The 20,609-nt window shown below is 35.1% G+C and overlaps 1 protein-coding gene and 1 non-coding gene across 4 annotated transcripts in view; one reads left to right on the top strand and one right to left on the bottom strand.

The window, feature by feature from the left end:
- Positions 1–16,141, bottom strand: part of LOC147403849 (transportin-1-like) — a 37,040-nt gene extending 20,899 nt beyond the window's left edge. For all 3 annotated transcript variants that reach the window (XM_086439597.1, XM_086439598.1, XM_086439599.1), the window contains exons 1-14: positions 15,843–16,141; positions 11,305–11,592; positions 8,383–8,472; positions 8,177–8,254; positions 7,998–8,078; positions 6,971–7,021; positions 6,525–6,610; positions 3,158–3,224; positions 2,984–3,040; positions 2,851–2,880; positions 2,700–2,759; positions 2,419–2,532; positions 1,399–1,512; positions 561–659 (exon numbers count right to left, since the gene is read on the bottom strand). In XM_086439597.1, the coding sequence (XP_086295723.1) occupies positions 561–659; positions 1,399–1,512; positions 2,419–2,532; positions 2,700–2,759; positions 2,851–2,880; positions 2,984–3,040; positions 3,158–3,224; positions 6,525–6,610; positions 6,971–7,021; positions 7,998–8,078; positions 8,177–8,254; positions 8,383–8,472; positions 11,305–11,592; positions 15,843–16,019 (1,392 nt within the window). In that variant the 5' untranslated portion in view covers positions 16,020–16,141. The remainder of the gene's footprint in view (positions 1–560; positions 660–1,398; positions 1,513–2,418; positions 2,533–2,699; positions 2,760–2,850; positions 2,881–2,983; positions 3,041–3,157; positions 3,225–6,524; positions 6,611–6,970; positions 7,022–7,997; positions 8,079–8,176; positions 8,255–8,382; positions 8,473–11,304; positions 11,593–15,842) is intronic.
- A 3,147-nt stretch (positions 16,142–19,288) lies between these two features.
- On the top strand, positions 19,289–19,434 carry LOC147403848 (U4 spliceosomal RNA). The gene has a single exon (XR_015178178.1). It is a non-coding gene; the product is annotated as a U4 spliceosomal RNA (small nuclear RNA).
- The last annotated feature ends 1,175 nt before the right edge of the window (positions 19,435–20,609 follow it).

Genomic DNA, 20,609 nt, shown 5'->3' with positions numbered 1-20,609 from the left:
TGTTCATGACTAAGCCAAAGTTGGGACCTCTCAACTGATACAATATTTTGTTCAGGAAAAAACCAAGACAGTCTCGACTGAAACATTCCCAAAACATGCAATGTTTGGGTCAATATTTCATTCTAGTTTCAACTAGAAAAAAACACTGAGCCTGAAACGTTGAATGTTTCGGGAATATTTCAGATTGTGTCAGAATATTTTGGACGAAACCGTTAAGGTTTTATTTTGATCAAAGCATTGTTTCGAAAAGAGATTTTAAACCTTGTAACTACTTTGCTAATTGGAATATGATGTCATGATAAAATAACAATCAGAACCAAATAAGAACATGAAAATGGGCACAAAGTCCATGACAACTCCAAGAAATTACGAGGTAGCACATGAGATTAGAGCATACACAACAAAAAAACATAAAGTAAGGAAAAAAGAAAAAGGGGAACAAGGAAATCAAAAGAAAAAAAGGCAGCTTCATCACAGAACCAATAACCCATTAAAAATAAATAAATAAATAAATTTTCAACGGTATAACCTAGTAAAAAATAATTTGGTCATACTCATACCTGAACAATAAATTTGCTATAACGAGAAAGTGTCCAACAAGTTATACTCCGTATAAGAGGGAATTTATCATCTAAGAGGGGAATGAGAAATGGCACAATCTGCAAATAAGAATATTGAATTACTTTCACGTAAGTCAAATGACTGAATCAGCATGTCTGCAAAATCGCCAGCAATAGAGAACAATAAATCATGAAGCCCCAAACACAGTTGGCTACAGACACTGAACTACATATTTCAATTAAAGGGGAGTAAAGAGAAAAACTATTTGTCCACTCAATCCACATATGCAGCATATAAAATAAAAGCACAAACAAGGAATAGAAACAGAATTGAACATATCATTAGATATTAAAATGTAAAACAAAACAGATTCAGCATTACTTAAGAAGAAGAAACAGGATTGAACAAGTTAATAATTAGGAGAAATAAGTGAAACTGCAAATAAGAACTACCAAAAATTCTTGAATGCTAGTAACCGAGAATTTGTGCAAAAGCAACGTCTTATTAACTGAAAACAGTGAGTCATGAACATTGTTTTCAGTAGGGGCAGAGCCAGGATTTTGCCCATGTGGGGGCAACCAAGAGTAGTAAAAAATTTGTGGGGACAGCTAAAAGTGAAAAATATATATAGTTTTGGGGGCAACTAAGAGTGGGAAAAAAAAATTGTGGGGGCAATAGTGGCAGATTTTTTTGTCCGCCGCTACAATCTGTCGCAATAGCTCACTAATCCATAGACTTTGAAAATTCTTGTGGAGGCAAGTGCCCCCAATGAAAATCCGCCCCTGGTTTTCAGATACTTGTAACCGTGCAATCAAGCAGAAAGCAACATAGCATTACCTCTGGCAAATGAGGGAAAAGTCCATGAATGCAACCCTCCGCTATTGCACCAAGTGCTAAAACAGCAGCTTCCCTATCCTTCCAGGCCACATCATCAGTAGAGGCTAGTTTAGCCTGAAAAAGTTTGCCAATATTAGGAACACAGATAAATATCTTCAAGAGATTCCAAAAAAGTGCACCAGCCTAAGTTCAGAAACCTGAAATAATTTGTATATCAAAACAACAATAAAAGCTTCAGACTGAACAATTATAAACCCCGAAATTGCAAGAATATCAGTAATGGGTAATTTCCTCAACTAGAAAATAGCATCACAAGTATAAACCTGCAAACAGAAATTGAGATTTGACTTTATCGTCCTTCGTGACTTATTTGATCAGTTATGAACATGGTTTCAAATCTCGGTTTGACGGATCGTCTCACTCATGGATGAGACCAAGTTGTCTTGGACAAGTCAACTCAATCTTGGACGATATAAACCATTTGACTCAGTTTATAATTATTTATTCATATGTATTTTTAAGAAAATAATAATAATTTTTTTAATAAAATAAGGTAGATTAGAAGATGTTTAATTATAAATCATATTTTATTTAGATAATAAATGTTTAATTCTAAAATATTTTATTTATAAATCATATTTTATTTAGATTATAAATCATATTTCATTAAAATATGTAAAACCCCAGTTGACTCGGTTGAGATTTTCAAAATATCGCCCAAGTAAACTCGTTTATCTCGCGAGAATCTGCAGATGTGAGACATCTTGTCTATCCGTCTCATTCATGGACAATTTTAAAGCCATGGTTATGAATGTCCAACCATAGTAACCTTCAAGTAGTTAGAAGGGAGAGAGAATGATAATGAGGTGGGATGGGAAAGGTCAGATGGAGAGGAACTTGTGAAACCCAACAACTATAGCTGTGTTGGAATTATGAAACATTGCAATTTGAATAAAGACCACCAAAAGCTTCATTTCATCATCAAGATTTGCTCTACTTTGACCGGATTAGTCTACTTACCTGAACTAAAGGCATCAATGTTGAAAGAATGTCGTCCCCAAACACATTTGAGATGATATCTAGGGCAGCTGCACTGCATTTCCTTAGATTCCAAATGTTGACAATGTCGTCATCCTGCAAATCCCAATAATCACATGATATACACAACCAAAAGAAATTTCAACTAGTGACTTCTGGTTCAAGTTACCATAGCACACCATTGATCACCAGAATCAAAACATTTAACAACAAGACAAAAGTAAGGAATTATATAAGAATAAATAATAGGATTGGAAACATACATCGTCCTCTGTGTTATCTGCTCCATGAAGTCGTGATGCATGAAAACGAGGCTTCAAATCCTGCAGTGCAAAGCCTTTCACTATAGAATTCCTTTAAAGGTTGAGATAGAAAACAGGAAAAGCAACCAAAAAAATATATATATATTTGAACCTGGTCTCTATCCGGGAAAGAGTCATCCTCCTGCAAGTATGTATAGCAGAATGTGAGGTAAGCAAAGCAAATTGCAACAACTGCCTTTTTCAGAATAATCAAGGAAACTTGAAAATAACCCAAAGAAGTTCACCTCAGCATCAACAAGCGACTCGTCATCATCAGCATAAACCATGTTCGACAGTAAAACCTACAAAAGATGTCACAACACCATGAAAATTGTGAGAACTTTGAAAAAAAATAGAAAAAATATTGTGTGGAAGAAAAAAAATATAAAGGGAGTCCACTAGATGAGTGGTTTCTATACTGGAATTAGACGAGGCATGAACTCTCTCAAGTTATCATGGCGTAAGGGAGCTTCACAGTATGCTGACCTGATAATTAAACAAAAATTAGGAAATAAATATTGAAATTCATAACAACAATACCAGAAGTAGGAATATTATACTCTAAAGTAGTACAAGTTGGAAACCCCAAACAAAAGAGAAAAACCTTGTTATTCTCCTTCTTGGCTATGCTACTCAAAAAGATTTTCATTGCCAACTTATTCACCATATGATTCTCTTCTCAAAAGATATGAATGGCTTCAACCTACTATGTAGGGACAGAATCCATTTGTTATTTCTATACTAATGATTAAAGGATCTCAACTCAATCGATCCAAACTTGGCAAAAGTCACCATCAATACCATCAATTCAAACTTGGCAAAATGAATCAGAAAAATGAGACACTGTAATAAGATATACATCCAACTCAAGAATGAAAATATGTACAGTAGAGAGGGTCAACACATTAGAGAGCATTCTTGCTCCCTTCCCCCCCCCCCCCCCCCCCAACCCACCCACCCACCCACCCAATTTGAGTGGAACATCCCCTAAATTCTGTATTTTTTTTTGTTGAAGGTATAGATTTTAATCAAAAAAGGAATAAACAAGTAGAAACCAAGGAGGTCGAAGAGAAGGAAGGAAAACAAGAAAACTATTCATTAGATGACCTTGGATTCATCTAAAGACAAAATCTTCAAAGTTTAGCACCTTCCATTCCTTGTAAAAGCCCTTTCTCATTGAGAATGACAATTTGAATCACTTCCTCAATTACAAACCTCCTATTGTGTTTCTCCCAAAAGGCCCACATGACAGCAAAATGTAATAACCTTCAAATCAGCCACCTTGATAAGGATCAATGACTACCTCCTAAAATTTAAACGAGAGGTAATAACTAATAAGAGGCTGAACAGTTGAACCGATCCTTAATTTGGTGGGACGATAATGAAGTGGGTCCCAAATGGATGCTTCTTTAATTGATGACGGATCCAAGGTAAGCAGCCTCTGACATGTGCCCCTACTTTTAGAGCGTAGCTCGTGCAGGGAGCCTGTTAGTGGTAGCCTCAACAGCTAAGTTTGCTTCTTTCCGAAGGTGCCCCGAAATAGCCATTGTTGTTTCTCAGTTTCTCGTGCGTGATTCTTCAAAACCATTTTCCTCTCTTCTTCTTGATTTTACTGTCAAATGCGCCTTGTTTTCTTACTTCCTTCGCTCTTTCATCTGCTTTTCATTGTCTTTTCATTCCCCTATCTTCTTCTCCGAGCGTAACATGCCTCCCATTAGACCTGGTATAGGGAGGCACACGTCATCGGGTTTTTTGCCTCCTTTTGGGCCCATTTCACTCGAAGCCTGTCTTCACATTTCATTCGATCCCGTTGTCGGATGTTCCGATTATCCGATAATTTCATCTTATCATACAACATTCAATCATTTACACCAATGTCTCGTTCGCCCCTTTCGTTCCTGCCTTCGGCTAGTCGTTCTCGCTCCATCTCCCTAGCTCGTCAAGGGTCCCCACTTTAATCTGAAATGCATAGAATAGGTCTTCTCTCTCACAGGCGCTGGCTCCAAACTTCATTATCTTACTCTTTCCCTTGATTCCACTCATTCCCAACTCCATCACCGGCGGCAGTACCCCCGACAGATCAAGAGCCTGCAGCTGCTCCCCAATCCCCCCTAAACGATAAGCGTTGTTCCTAAGGAATGGCTGAACCGCAGCCATAAGCTCAGAAGCGCCTACTAAATGGGGTGATCGACTCCTGCCCTCCTGCGCCAGCACGCTCCCAATGGCATAGAGAGAGGAGCTGAAAAGTACTCGACTGCTCCCCTTGAACGATATTAGACACCGGACAATACGCATGAACTGCCATCAAACACTATCTCCTGGCTGAGAAAAGGCAGCTCAGCTCCTATCTTTATTGAATCCCCATATTGCCCGTGCCGCCCAATCTAGCTGTATATCTTAGCTCGAATCAATCTCATTATAAGGAGGACCTCTCCTTACACAGATGGTAAACCACCCAAATGCTTCAAATTATGTTTGGTCTGGCCAGGCAAGAGCTATTCTTTCTCTAATTGATATTGGGCCTTCATCTGTTTGAAACAAGTCGCCCAATCCTTCTGAGCTCTTAGCATGACATGCCGCTATCTAAATGCAGCACTGACTTTCTCAAGCCATCCTCATCAATCTGATAGAAGTCTTTCTTCCCCTCCGATATGACAATTTGATATGCATAGTTTGGGCATCTCAAATAATAATGGGAAGCTATATTAGTTGGGATATCTAATTATTTATTATATTTTTTTTCTCTTTTTTATGCACAAGGGGTAGTATGGTCATTTCAATTTTTAATTTACATGATATCAGTAGGGTTGGACTATGGGACACTATAAATCTTATTGTGTGCTTTTCAGTAGAGTTGATGAAAAAAATTGCAGCTTGCCCTTTACTCTATTGGATGTGTGAAGCTTTAAGAAACCCTAGGTGTGATTCCTAGGATCATATTAGTGTGACATCAATAGAACTATCTCCTCTTCTTCTACACCCTAATTCTCCTTCCCAAATCCTAGATTATTCACCTGTTCCTTCTTTAAGGTTTTTGATTTCTGAGGATTTGGGTTAACTAAATATTAGAAGGCTTAAAGAAGGTCCTTTCCCTTTAGTACTAACTTAACACAAATCTTCGGAAACCATAAACCTTAGAAAAACCTTATGTCTTCTAAAAGTCCTGCATGGCTACATCACACTCTCAAGATGAGAGAGTATAGTTGTGCCAACTATGAAAGAGTTAAATAACTGAAAACCCAACAGATCTCAAATGAGATGAAGAATGATATCCAAAGAAGATGTTCCAACTCCCAAAGAATCCATGGTTAACTGACTCACCATTACCGTTATACATGGAACAAAAATTAATAATAATTTTACTCTGGCTAACCAAATGACCATTGGTTAAGATACTGTCTGGAGTCTGTATTAGTAAATTCTCATATTGCTAGTGCTCATATCAGAATTGGGTTCGATTGAACCAGCCAAAAGAGTGCAAAGATCAAGAACGAAACAGAGGGACAACATTCTAGCATTCATTTAATAAGGTGTATTCATGAAGTTTACCAGACATTTACATTTTAAACTATTGCTCGCCATAAATCCCTTCCAAATGGGTCTACATTACTCACTAAATACTAAATTTGTGAACAAACATTTAAATACAGAGTAAACAGGTTAATGGAGAGTACCAGAATTCACAAGATTCAAGAGCAACTTCAAAATGGGTCTGCATCACTCACTAAATACCAAATTTGTGAACAAACATTTAAATACAGAGTAAACAAAGTTAATGGAGAGTACCAGAATTCACAAGATTCAAGAGCAACTTCATCATCAGTGTCCTTATTGGCTTGCAACATGTATTCAATAACATTTCTTAAATGTGGCTGCAATATAACGTCAAAGATCAGCATAAGACAATAAAGACACAGGAAAACAAGAGATAATAGCCCCCCCCCCCCAAAAAAATAAAATACCATTTTATAATTAAAAATACAAGTACCATCTGCATAGACATATATAACAAATATTTGAGGCAGGCTATAGGAAACTGATTCACCATTACATTGCATCCAGGATCATATCTTAATATGGTTCTCAATTCTACATATTTGGACTTCTTATTGTGAAGAATATATCAAGCACAGGTTGCAACACATAATATGGAACCTATACCAGAGAAAGAAGACATACAACAAGAAAAGAGTAGGAATCAAATTCAAATGAACCAGAACAAAGATGCCCACCTCCAAAACAGATGGACGAACTTCAATTAGCTGGACGAATGCTGCACAAACCTGTGCATCATAAAGGCAGATAATAAATGGATGATAACCAAATATCGCTATAAATCAAGAAAGCATTCAATAGCCCATCACACATTGCACCAGCACAAAGAAACTTCGTTGGGGAGAAATGATCTCGTCCTGAACATTTTATATATGCCAAAGTTCAAATTCTCATAGCATTACTTAGCAAAATGCACATCCCACAGCACCTTTGATTAGGGGTGTCAATGGATTGAGTTCGGATCACATTCATACCTAATTGATCCAACAAACATGTATTTGACCGAGACCCGATCTGGACTGATTAGATCTGTCATTTTAAGCTCCAGACCTGATCCAATACAATGTACGTTGTTCCGGATCTGATCTGATCCAATCCAAAAAATTTAATATTTTTGGATCGGTCCTAATCCCATCCGATTCAATTTGACAAAAGTATACAAGATACATTACAGAAGTGAATAAAAATATAACATTAATATACATCCTTTATATATTTTCAAACACATTATAGGAGTGTGACATGACTGATCCAAACCAATCAGATAAGTTATCAAATCAGGTCCTTATCAAATCCCCAATTCTTGATCTGGACATAGAGTTAGTGATCATGTTACGGATCTGGTCTGATCCATTGACAGCCCTGATTATCTGGAACAAAATTGATATATAAAAAAAACACCAAACGTCCATTTATATTTCAAGTTTCTGTCAGAACATCAATACCTACACCACTAGTAAACAATAATCAAACTCGGAATCTTCTCTCTTCTAATCGGTAAGATTCATCTAAATTTGATTTTACACTTTTTTTCCTTCCGTTGAACTGCCTACATATTTGAGACAGTCTTTATTGGTGTGCCCACGTCCTTTATATAGGTCAAACCAATCAAATGATAAAAGGGAGCCAAAGCACTTATTGGATTGACAAACATGATAGAATGGCAGCAATGTGACATATGCAAGGTTCACTGAATTGACTCACCAATTTTCGCACCTCTGGAGCAGGATCATTAGCGAGAACAAACAAACCCTGGAGGTATTGATCCATTGATAGAAGTAAAGCCTGCACCACAATAACAAATCAGAGGGAACCTTGCCACTTCAAATAGTTTTTACTCCAAGTCCGACAAAATGGGAGAAAATACATTTCTATACACTTACTGTGGGCATCAACATAATGAACTGATTTACAGAACCCAGGGAAAACTTTCTAAGTGAGGCATGTTGTGACTGGAAAAACTGGTTCAAAAAATAAGTCAAATGAAGGCTGTTAGACAAACTTCAATGGAAGGCAAGGAGAATACAACTTTCAAATCAACAGAAATAGAATACATGAAGAACTTATAACTTTGCAAGAATTCAGTCACCTGGAACAATCTCGGCAGGAATACATTGATGGGGCGTTCGGCCAATCCAGGTACATCCAAATCAAGCTCTTGAGGAATGTCCTCACAGATCTATGATACACAATTAACTAATTCATTATCAATATTAAAATATAAAAGTAAAAAAAAAAAGAAAAAAAACAAGATTTCCAAACCATTTCATTGTGGACAAGTAGGAGTTTCATTGGATGAGTTAAGTAGGATCTCCCATCTCCAACAAACACAGATGAAAAATATATAAAATGCAGACAGACGTCAAAAGAAACAAAAGGGTCTCATTATGAATACCTTTCTCAACAAAGAGTGCTCCAAAAGCATACATTCTGAAGGTAAAAAAAAACTGGTTGGGGGGGTGGCTAGGTAAGTGAGATTAGTGGTAAATAATTAGTAGGTGAAGGCAGATTTTGAACCCCGGTCAGGGTATCAACACTCAAACTTTAACCAACTTAGCACGCTGGCACCTTCGCAGCTCCTCAAGGATGTGACTAAATAACTAAATATCCATCACAAAATCTCTAAGTTCTTTATTTTCATTTGCATCTTCATGGCATGATTTAAAGCCATCAGTGTTGTGGTACATGTTAGTCGATTCAAAAAATGCAATACCGAATTGGTACAAGAAAAATTGAGTAATATCAAGACAAACTCCTAATGTACCATTTTAGTTACTCTTGAGGACAAGTGAGACGAAACAAAACTTTGAAGTTTGCCCCATGGGTCAAGTAATTTTCAACATATGATGTAGAACATCTTGCATTGGAATTCCTTAAAATAAAGACTTAGCTCCAGAATATTAGTTTTCAGATTTTAATTTGTTTTTAGTCTATTGTGGATTCAAGAGACTTAACTCTTTCTACTTGAAAATCAAGGATTTTATTCACATCTGCTTCGTCAATGGTAATAGAGCAGGCCCTCGAAACCGTTCTAACGGTGATTGATGGAGATGGATCACCATGTGCCCAAGTCACTAATCTTGGAGATTATGTGAAGAAGGCTGATTTTGATGCATCAATTGCAGGAATTCACTCTTCAATCGCAGCCTTCACCTCTACAGGAATAAATCTCTTGGAACAAGTTTCCCTACTCCCTACAAGAGAGGATAAATGATATCTTGAGGAATCCCTTACCATTAACAACCCTTCACTACTACCCCACAATTTTACCAAGACCATCAACACCTCTCTTGGTGTTGCCGCACCTACTCAAACACTTCCCACAACCTTCAGCAACCTCCAAAACACCTCCACAACAATTCAGAACCTTCTAAGAACCATATCACAGTCCCTCAAACCTGTTTTATCAATCCTACAGTCCCTTAAAAATTAATAACCATCCTGTTTTCCAACAGCCCCAACCCAACTTTCCACCCTTCTAAAATCAACACCCAACCCTCCCACACCCTATACAACCTTTGCTAACATTCAAAACCACTTCCTCAACAACCCTTCAGGTTTCAACCCCTCGATTGAAAATTATCAATCAAGATGACGCAATAGTAATGATGAAGCTCAAAGACTACTCAAACAACCACGAGGGGTTTGAAAACACAAGGGGTATCTCAAAAAAATGAGGGTGCCAGAAGGGTATGTCATCGTTTGAAAACGCAAGGGGTATCTCAAATATCCACTAAAAATAAAGTGGTGTCTAAATCACCCAAAAGATTGAGGGAAAATATCAAATAGGAAAAGTCATAGCTAATTTGAAAACATAGGAGGCATCTCAAATATTCACCAAAACATTATGAGAATCTAAGTAATCCAAAAAGTTGAGGGGTTGCAACTGCCCCCTCTCGCCCTGGCTTCACACCATATATCCAATTACTAGCAAAGTTCTCGAAAGAGAGCTTCTTTTTTTTTCATTTATTAAACTGGGAAATCAATTACAATAACCACATATATATAGGCTCTTACCTTTTACATTCTAATCCTAATCCTAACATGACTTAAACTTCGACGTTTTTTACCCTGAGATACAAATCCCATAACAAACAGATACCATACTAACATTTTAGTCGTAACTTTTTCAAAACACACCTGATTCACAAAATCTTGGACTCATTTGATAGGTAACTGAATAGCCTTTCAAATGATATGAAAAATCAACCTAATACGACAAGTTTTGAACCCTGAAAATAAAGTCTAAAAAAAAAGTGACATGAATAATACTCAAACTCAAATCGGACTCCTAAAATAATTTTTGAAAAAAAAAATCAAACTAAAATGTAATAATCTAACTAGTTTAAAACTAACCCCAACAAAATTAAATTTGGGCCCAAACAAGGGGAAACCCAAGTAATTACAAAATTTCCAATGGAGCTTGTTACTATTGGCTTGATTTTTGTCCCGCGTTAATGAATCTAAGATCCAACAAGAGAATTTTTTGGGGTTTGATTCTATAAGACATTAGTTGGGGTCTTTAGAAGAAAAGGGCAGAAGGGTTTTGACGAAAAGGACAGCTAATCCACAACATGATTGTTGACATCTTATCCTACTTTATTATTTTGTGTAAATAATGAAAGAATTTAAGAATTTTCCCTTGAAAACTTCATTTATGGGTGGGATTTTGTAATCATAGGGGATTCTTAGTTGTAGATTTTCTTCTGTGGCCAGTGCTTTTAGCCTCTCTTTTTTTGGACAAGCTGTGTTCGCATTTGTTTTGCAGCTTTACTTTATTCATGGTAGGTCTCCTCGACCTACAGCTTGTATTTTCTTTATTCAATGTTTATTAGCTGTTGACACTAAAATCAGTCAAATAGATGGGCCGATTAATTTCCCAGAGTTTCCTCTTGTTTCTCATGTCCACATCTAATACCAAAATAATTTCCCAGATTTCATTAAAGTCATCACTGTTAAGTCTTTATTTCAAAAATCTATAAAGAAACAATCCAATGATTCACAGACAAACCTTGGATAAAGCATCCATTGCACCTTCCATATGATTTAAGTCATTGCTTCCCAAGCAATGCAAAAGGGCTTCCAACAGATCTGGCCAACCAAAAATTCGCCCTTGTTGTACAACAACGCTTATAATTGTCCCAACTGTAGACCTGATGTGCCTATCAGTCGCTCCTAAACACGGCAAAAGCTCTGATTTTATGTACTGTTGGTATGAAGGCATCATGGATTTGAAAGCAGTCCTCAGATTATTCTTTAAAAGCAAACCGGCTGCTTGCCGTATTTCTATTGGTGAACTCTGTTTGAGAGGAAAAAGGCAGAAAGTCATACCAAAATTTAAAGAACCATTTATGCAAAACAATAAATAATGATTCATAATATCTATCAGAGCAAGCAAATACAAATTTTAATGGCCAAATACAAATGGGAATCACAAATAACAAAGCAATTCAACAACTGAGTAGGAAGTAAAGAAATTGAATTCTTTGGTGAAACCGTGAAACCACAAACAAGAATTCCATAGCAAGTTAACCAGTACCATCCATGTACATATCAGGAAATCTAGAGTGTGTTTCTTTATAAGGAAGAACTTTGTGCCAAAAATCGAGCCATAATGGTTATATAACAAAAACCAAGGGTAAGTTGTGCTTTGAAAGTGAGATAACATACACATAGGCCCTCTGCATGTTTAACTATGAAACGGATGGCATGCAAAGTTGGGGCATATTAAAAGGCAAGGCATTAGTTCTATGGTTCTAAATTTCAAATGAACGACCTAAATTCTAAACTAATGTAAAATATAATACTTCTATGTAGCAAACATAGTCGTCTTAAATAAAAAAACAAAGTCTAAATTTGCAGTAAAACATTAAAATTTATGGCACCGAAATGCTTTACTCAGGTTGTTTTTTCCTTTTGCTTCTAGTGTTCATAAATAGGATTTCCACGTGGTAACAAGTGCACAAATAATTATGAAACTTATAATAAAAGATAAATGGTACAATACTTCTCAATCCAAACTAACATCTAAAATCCTAAATTTATGCAAAATAAATAAATAAATAATACTTTTACATAGCAAACGTTGTCTTGGATCTAAAGCAAACATCTGAATTTGAGGATCAAAAGCATGACACGGAAATGCTGTACTTAAATTGCTTTTTTTTGCTTTTGACATTCTACAAATAGGATTTCCCCGTGGTAACGAGCATACAAATAATAACGAAACTTACCCTAATGATGCAACACTTCTCAATCTCAAACGAATATCTGAAATTTTAAATTCGTGCTAAAAAACAATATTTTTATGTACCAAAAGTTGTCTTAGATATAAAGCAAACATCTAAATTTTAGGCAACAAATCAAAAATATGGCATGGAAATGATTTCCAAAAAATTGCCTTTTTTTGCTTCTAGTCTTCTATAAATAGGTTTCCACGTTGCAACGAACGAATAAATCGCAAATACTTTTAGAGCCAACTAACAAAGAAATCAATAGAACCAAAGTAACTAAACACCCAAATCTTAAACCCAGATATATGGGCAACCTCTATCAATAAAAATGCAATCAATCCACGACTAATAACACATCAAATTCTCAATTTCATTGCGACAAACTAGGGGTGCAACTTGGTCCAGTTCAAACCAAGAACCGAACCAAACCGATAGCTTTGGGGTGGTTTGGTTCAGTTTACAACAAGTTGCAGTTCGATTCCGGGTTACGAAAATGGAGAACCGATCAATTTGGTTTGGTTCTTGGATCAAGCTTGTATAGAACCGAACCCTTGTGCAATAAATATAATAATTATTATTATGAATTATTTTAGTTGTTAGGATATAGATTAATGATCTTTCATGGATAAACTAATGACTTTATTTGGATAGATTAGTGATTTATTGTATGAAATTTTATTTTTATTATATGTTTGTTTTTTCATTAAAAAATGTTACAATTTATAGAATATTGGCAACCCATAGAACCAAACCGAACCGACTTTAGTTCGGTTTGGGTTGGTTCAGTTCCAGTGGAATTTGGTCCGGTTCTAGTTCTTATTTAGAGGAACCGACCAATGTTGGTTCGGTTCTAATTTGACCTCAAACCAAACCAAGTTGCACGCCTACCACAAACCAGTCTACAGGGCTCAAAAACACTACCAATATTCATCAAATAGCAAGAATTGAAACTTATGATAAAGACAAAAATGACGTAATACTTCTCAACCTCAAAAGAACATCCAAAATTCAAAATGTAAGGGAGAAAATAAATACTTTTATGCAGCAAAAGTTGTCTTAGATCTAAAATCAACATCTAAATTTTAGGCAACAAATCAAAAATATGGCATGGAAATGCTTTCTAAAAAATTGCCGATGTTGCCTCTTAGTCTTCTATAAATTGGTCTCCACATGGCAACAAATGACAAACGAATAAATCGCAAATACTTCTAGAGCTAACAAACCAAGAAACCAACAGAATCAAAGTAAATAAACACCCAAATCTTAAGCCCTAATGTATCGGTAACATCTATTAATAAAAATGCACAATCCATGACCAATAACTCATCAAATTCTCAATTTCATCGCCACAAACCAGTCTACAGGGCTCAGAAACACTACCAAAATTCATCAAACTGCAAGAATTGAAAATTATGATAAAGACAAATGACATAATACTTCTCAACCTCAAAAGAACATAAAAAATTCTAAATTTGAAGGGGAAAAGCAATACTTTTATGTAGCAAAAGTTATCTTAGATCTAAAACAAACATCTAAACTTTAGGCAACAAATCAAAATTTGTCATGAAAATGCTTTCCAAAAAAATTGCCTTTTTGCTTCTAGTCTTCTATAAATAGGTTTCCACATTGCAATGAACGAAAAAATGGCAAATACTTCTAGAGCAAAAAGTAACTAAAACACCAAATCTTAAACCCTAATATATGGGAAAACATCTATTCAATAAAAATGCAATCAATCCACGACTAATAACACATCAAATTCTCAATTTCATCGCCGCAAACCAGTCTATAGGACTCATAACCACTACCAAAATTCATCAAACAGCTAGAGTTGAAACTTATGAGAAAGACAAATGACATAATACTTCTCAATCTCAAAAGAACACCCAAAATTCTAAATTTGGTGTGTGTGTGTTTGGGGAGGGGGATCAATACTTTTATGTCGCAAAAGTTGTCATACATCTAAAACAAACCTCTAAATTTTAGGCAACAAATCAAAAATATGGCATGGAAAAGCTTTCCAAAAAATTGCCTTCTTTTGCTTCTAGTCTTCTATAAATAGGTTTCCACATGGCAACGAACGATGAACAAAAAAATCGATAAATACTTTTAGAACTAACAAACAAAGAATTCAACAGAACCAAAGTAAATAAACACCCAAATCTCAAACCCTGATATATGGGCAACATCTATAAATAAAAATGCAATCAATCAACGACCAATAACACATCAAATTATCAATTTCATTGCCCCACAAACCAGTCTACAGGCTTGTAAACACTACCAGAATTCATCAAACAGCAAGAATTGAAACTCATGTGAAAGACAAGTGATGTAATACTTCTCAATCTCAAAAGAACATCCAAAATTCTAAATTGGGGGGGGGAATCAATACTTTTATGCAGATCAAAAATATGTCATGCAAATAATTTCCAAAAAAATTGCCTTTTTGGCTCCAAGTCTTCAATAAATGGGTTTCCATGCAACCAACAACGAACAAAAAAATAGCAAATACTTCTAGAGCTAACAAATAAAGAAACCAACAGAACCAAAGTAAATAAACACCCAAAAACCTTAAACCCTAATATATGGGCAACATCTACCAATAAACATGCAAACAATCCACGACCAATAACACATCAAATTCTCAATTTCATCGCCACAAACCAGTCTACGGGTCTCATAAACATTACAAAATTCATCAAACAGCAAGAATTGAAACTTACGATAAAGACAAATGACGTAATACTTCTCAATCTCAAAAGAACATCCAAAATTCTAAATTTATGGTGGAGGTGGTGGTGGTGGTGGTGGACCAATACTTTCATGTAGCAAAAGTTGTCTCAGATCTAAAACAAACCTCTAAATTTTATGCAAGAAATCAAAAATATGTCATGGAAATGCTTTCCAAAAAAATTGTCTTTTTTGCTTCTAGTCTTCTTAAATAGGTTTCCTCGCTGCAACGAACAAGGAAGGAATAAATCGCAAATACTTCTAGAGCTTCTTTTTTTTTCTTTTTTCTGAGTAAATACTTCTAGAGCTAACAAACAAAGAAACCAACAGAACCAAAGTAACTAAACACCCTAATATATATGATCAACATCCATCAATAAGCATGCAATCAATCTACGACCAACAAGGCAACAACACATCAAATTCTCAATTTCATCAACACCAACCAATCTACCATGCTCGTAAATACTACCAAAACTCGTCAAACAACAAGAACAAACCCCTCCGCCCTCAAAACAAGGCTAAATCGAACAAAATAAGAACCACAATCCCTGATTTTTTGTCGATCGGGTAGATGAATTACCTCTGCACGGGCTAAGATGAAAGCGAGATAGTTATTGAAATCGGGAAATTTACTATAGTGCTGAAGTTGCTGCCAAATCCGAGGTTTATCTGAATTGGGAGAAATCTGTTGTTCGAGAAACCCACAGATCTCTCTCAAACCTTCTTCTTGAGGCTGCCACAGAGCAGGTGTTGCCATATTTAGCTGTTTTTCACAAAATTTAACAAAGGTTTTGGAAAGATTTGAAGAGGGAGAGAAGGAATTATGCGTTCTGGGGTTGAGGATTTATGGTGGAGTAGAAGACATGTTGATTGTTGAGGGACTTGGAGAAAGAACATTTGTGAGGGGCGAGAGAGAGCGGGGACCGAGCGATCCGGAGTTGACTCAGCAATTCAACTCGAGTGTATCCGAGTTTTGAAACCGTGGTTGACCAAAACGGGTAATTTTTTAGGAACTCCGTACCCAGCCGAGATTGAGGTTTTTGGTGAAAATTAGAGGGTCTTTACAAAGTGATTGCATATCCATGCCTTGACTGTGGTCTTCGCTGAGAGAAAGTGATCAAAAAATACTTTTTTACTTAGTGGAGCAACTTGCTCTAATTCAAATTGAGAACCGAATCAAACGGATAGCTTTAGACTGGTTTGGTTCCATTTAGAGCAAGTTGTGGTCTGGTTCTAGATTAAGAAAATGTGGAAACAATCAATTTTGTTTGATTCTCAATTCAAGGCTTGTATACAATCGAACCCAAACCCTCGTGTAATATATATATATATATATATATATATATATATATATATATATATAAATTTATTATGAATGGTTTAATGAATAAATTAATGACTTCTTCTATGGCTAGTGTGGAGGATTTTTTTTTATGTTTTTTGCGACGCACCAGATAGCGACATGTAACATAATAAACTCCAACTCAACCCTCTAGACAACCTCAACGTTGAGTCCGAGGAATAGATTCCCCAAAGCTAAGAGAAAGGAACTAGTCCCAATTCGGAACTTGTATAGATGTCTCCGAATCGAATTCCAGACAGTTACTCAAACTCGGAAAACATATAGGAATTCCGTGTGAATTGGGTGAACCACTAAGATCCAAATCCCAAAAAATTAGAGATTTAAAATAAAGTGAAATATGATAAGGTCCGACGGATTAGGAATCGTCCTGGATCAAGGGAAATTGTTGCTAAATTAAGGGAATGAATAAGAACATAATTTAAAATGGATACATCCCAATTTATATCTCAACTCCTAATTAGAAGGAAGACAACGTCGTAAAGGCAATCGAATGATTTAGGGTTTCACCTCTATAAATGCATGGACAAAGACATTAAAAAGGATAATCTTTATTCATATACCGGTACTTTACTCTTTTTTGTACTTAATTTAACTAGTGCGTCGAAGGAGTTGTGTTGCAGGCACGCTTAAAAACACAAATATTACAGATTCAAAGCAGTGATCAAAGATCTTGAGGTAATGCAAGAAATTACATCTATAGATAGGTTAATGATTAATTACATGAAATTTTTTGTTTATTTATTTATTATTTCATTAAAAATACATTACTTTCAAGTAGTTTATAGAATATTGGCAACCCATAGAATTAAATCAAACCAATTTGACCTTTGTTTGGTTTGGTTTTATTGGCATTTTGGTTTTGTGTTGTTCTTATTTAATGGAATTGACTTATGTTGATTAGGTTCTAATTTGACTCCAACTCTAACCAAGTTGCATACCTAATGGTACTCAATCTCTTGTAAAAAATGTTTGATTTTTCTCCTATTTAGGGGAATCTCCCTTATCTTTTGGATAAATTTGAGGGTTCTTGTCATCGTACCAACTTTTACTTAAAGCACTTTAAGACGTGTGTTAATTCTTTATTGGTGTGTTGTATACTTAGAAGGTGGCATGTGCAAACGCACCTACATCAAAAGGGCTTATCTGTTATTTAAAATACTTATTAAAAAGATTCTTGAAAATTATGTAATAAAAATATTTTTGTATTTTTGAAAATTAATCACGATGATCCTGGGATGGTGGGTAGCAATTTTCTTGATTTATTATTAAAATGATCCCGATTTATATTAACTTTAAATGTAAAGGTACTATGGGATTTAAATTTTAGTGTCCAATCACATTTACTCCGCCTTCTCTTATTATAATAGTAAAGATATTGGAATACTCCAAGAGTGATACTCTGGCAACAAATTATTGATTTTTCTTTTCAAAATTGTCACTCTTCCACTTCCCGAAAATGCATCCTGTGGAAACAAAAGGTTTTTTATTCTTATTTTTATTGTACCATTTGGTAACAATAGGTTGAAGATGAATTTTTGAAAAGGATTAAGGATTCAGTAGCTTAAAGATGTGGATGTTGGTGTAATTTTATGTCAGTATCAAGTGGATGACCGATGTCCTCCTCTTCGACTAGTTGCCGAAAATTCCATTTTTAGCGGCTTTAGCCTCCAAGGTAAATGTTTTAAAGGAAAATTACTTAATTAACCTTCATACAAGAACTTCTTTATAAATTCCACCTATTTTTTTATGGTAACTTAATAGTTCAATTAGTAAATTTAAAAACGTTAAAGATGATTAGGTTTTTTTTACTCCTACTCTATGCAGACCTGGTGCAACATTTTCAATTGTCCTAGCTCGATTTTCAATTTTGTAAGCCTTGGTCAAAATGAATAAGTTTAGATGAAAAAATCAACGTCTGAAACCCTTTTTTAAACTTTTCAGTGAAAATGATGTTTAAAAGTCGAAGCTTGACTGTAGATTATTGATTTCAACCATTCAAAGCCTTTGTGTTTTGGGTACTTTAAAATGTGTTTTAAAGTAAGGGGCATTTGGAAAGAACGACTTTACTAATCAGGTTGTCAAGCCAATGCCAAAATTTTGGGGGTCTTATAAAAAATCTCTCTTACAGGGTCCATTATGTAAATTTCTCATGTTTTTAACCTATTCAAACCACCTTCAACCTCTCACAAAAAAAACCCTTAATTTTTCTTCTCCAAAATCCCTAGGCTTCACCTCCCTAAAACCCTATACTGATCTTGAGATCTAAAGATCGAGGAAAATAGATTCTTAAGGCAAGGGAAAATAATTCCTACCGTAGAGGTTGAAGAAGGATTTTTGGGAAAGAATTAGCGATTTTGGGGAAGTGGTTGAAGATGAGGGTATTTGAGTCATTTTCATTGGTTTTTTTAAGTTTAATGAAAGATTACAGTCAAAGGGGTATGCAATCAATGTGAAATCACACGGGGTATCTCTAATTTTTACCAAAAAGAGGGAAAACTTATATACCCAGATTTGAACCTCCGAGCACATTAAACAATGAATTAGCAGAAAGCACATTCACTCTTATAGCCAATCTCAATAAAAATAGTCCCACATCGAAAGAATTGTGAAGCTGAGTGAAGAAACTTGATCAATAAAACAAAAGAAGAGAGTTGGTTAAAGTCATCTTTGCGCTTGGGGCAATGACGCAGCTAGTGAGGTAATAACCGAGGCGCGTCAATTGCTGGTTGAAAACTATTTCCAAACCCCCTCTTTGGCCTGGGTTTGGCCCAGCGCCTTTGAGAATTTCTGGAAGGGTTCCCTCTAAACAAGGGTAAAGCCCTACAATTTTTCCATTAAAATTTTTGTAACCATGTAATTATTAGATAGCTTATATTTTGAGCAAAATAAGATAAAATAATCTGATAATTTTCTGCAAGTAATTGGTACAAGTTTAATCTATATGTGAATTAAGTTTGGATCTAATTGTACCCATCCAATAAGGAATTCAATGTACTCAGATTCGTCATTAATTGTAGATTGGATCCAATATGACATGCATGTTTAATATATTATGGGTTCGACAAAACATGTTTTCGGATCGGTCCTAAGGGTGTTAATGGGTACTTGATGTACCCGATTATGGGTTCGAAAAAAACATGTTTTTGGATTGGTCCTAAGGTGTCAACGGGTACTTGATGTACCTGATTATGGGTTCAAAAAAACATGTTTTCGGATTAGTCCTACGGGTTTCAATGGGTACTCGACGTATCCGAAACCAATTAGTCGGATTTGGGTTTACCATTATGAATTTGATCATTTTTTGATAGTTATTTTAAGGATCTAATAAAATTTGGATTTTATTCGATTACCCAACTAGTAAATCTATTTTATTTATAATAAAATTAATAATTTAATTAAATACTAATGAGTAGATATCTGAAGTAAATATATTTGAACTAAAATTAAATTATAAAGATAATGTGAAGAATTCAGCTTTTTTTTACCTTTTCTCTGCCTGAACATCCATTCATTTTCTATGTATTATAGATTTTCAACAACAAATAAAAGATTTGTACCGTAGTTTTCTATTATTTTATTATCAAAAGTTTGATTTGCTTGAAGAATTTATTGTTGATCTTAACTTTCAATTTATGAATGAATTACAAATTAAATTATTACATTTATAAATAATTTTTATTTTATTGGATATTTACCTCTTTTTTTTCCCTGATTCAAATAAAAACATCATCTAGGTACTCATTGAGTATCAAGTATTTGTAGGGTCAGTTCTGATTCTAAGGATCCCGTACCCAAAATTGAAATTGATAAGAATCAAAATCGAGTTTTTATTTAGGTTCTGGTTCTAGGTATATGTGAAATCGACTCGTTGATAGTCCCGATCCAACTCCTAATCAATTTCGATTCAATTTAATATAAATACAAATAAAATAACATACATATATCTAAATGGGGCGTAGTGGGTTTAGGCTCGTAACTTAGGTG

Source organism: Akebia trifoliata, chromosome 4, assembly GCF_017979445.1.
Source record: "Akebia trifoliata isolate Shusen 1 chromosome 4, ASM1797944v1, whole genome shotgun sequence".
NCBI classification, from domain to species: domain Eukaryota; kingdom Viridiplantae; phylum Streptophyta; class Magnoliopsida; order Ranunculales; family Lardizabalaceae; genus Akebia; species Akebia trifoliata.
The sequence above is the reverse complement of the archived record's forward strand: the minus strand, read 5'-3'. Positions and strand labels throughout refer to the sequence as shown.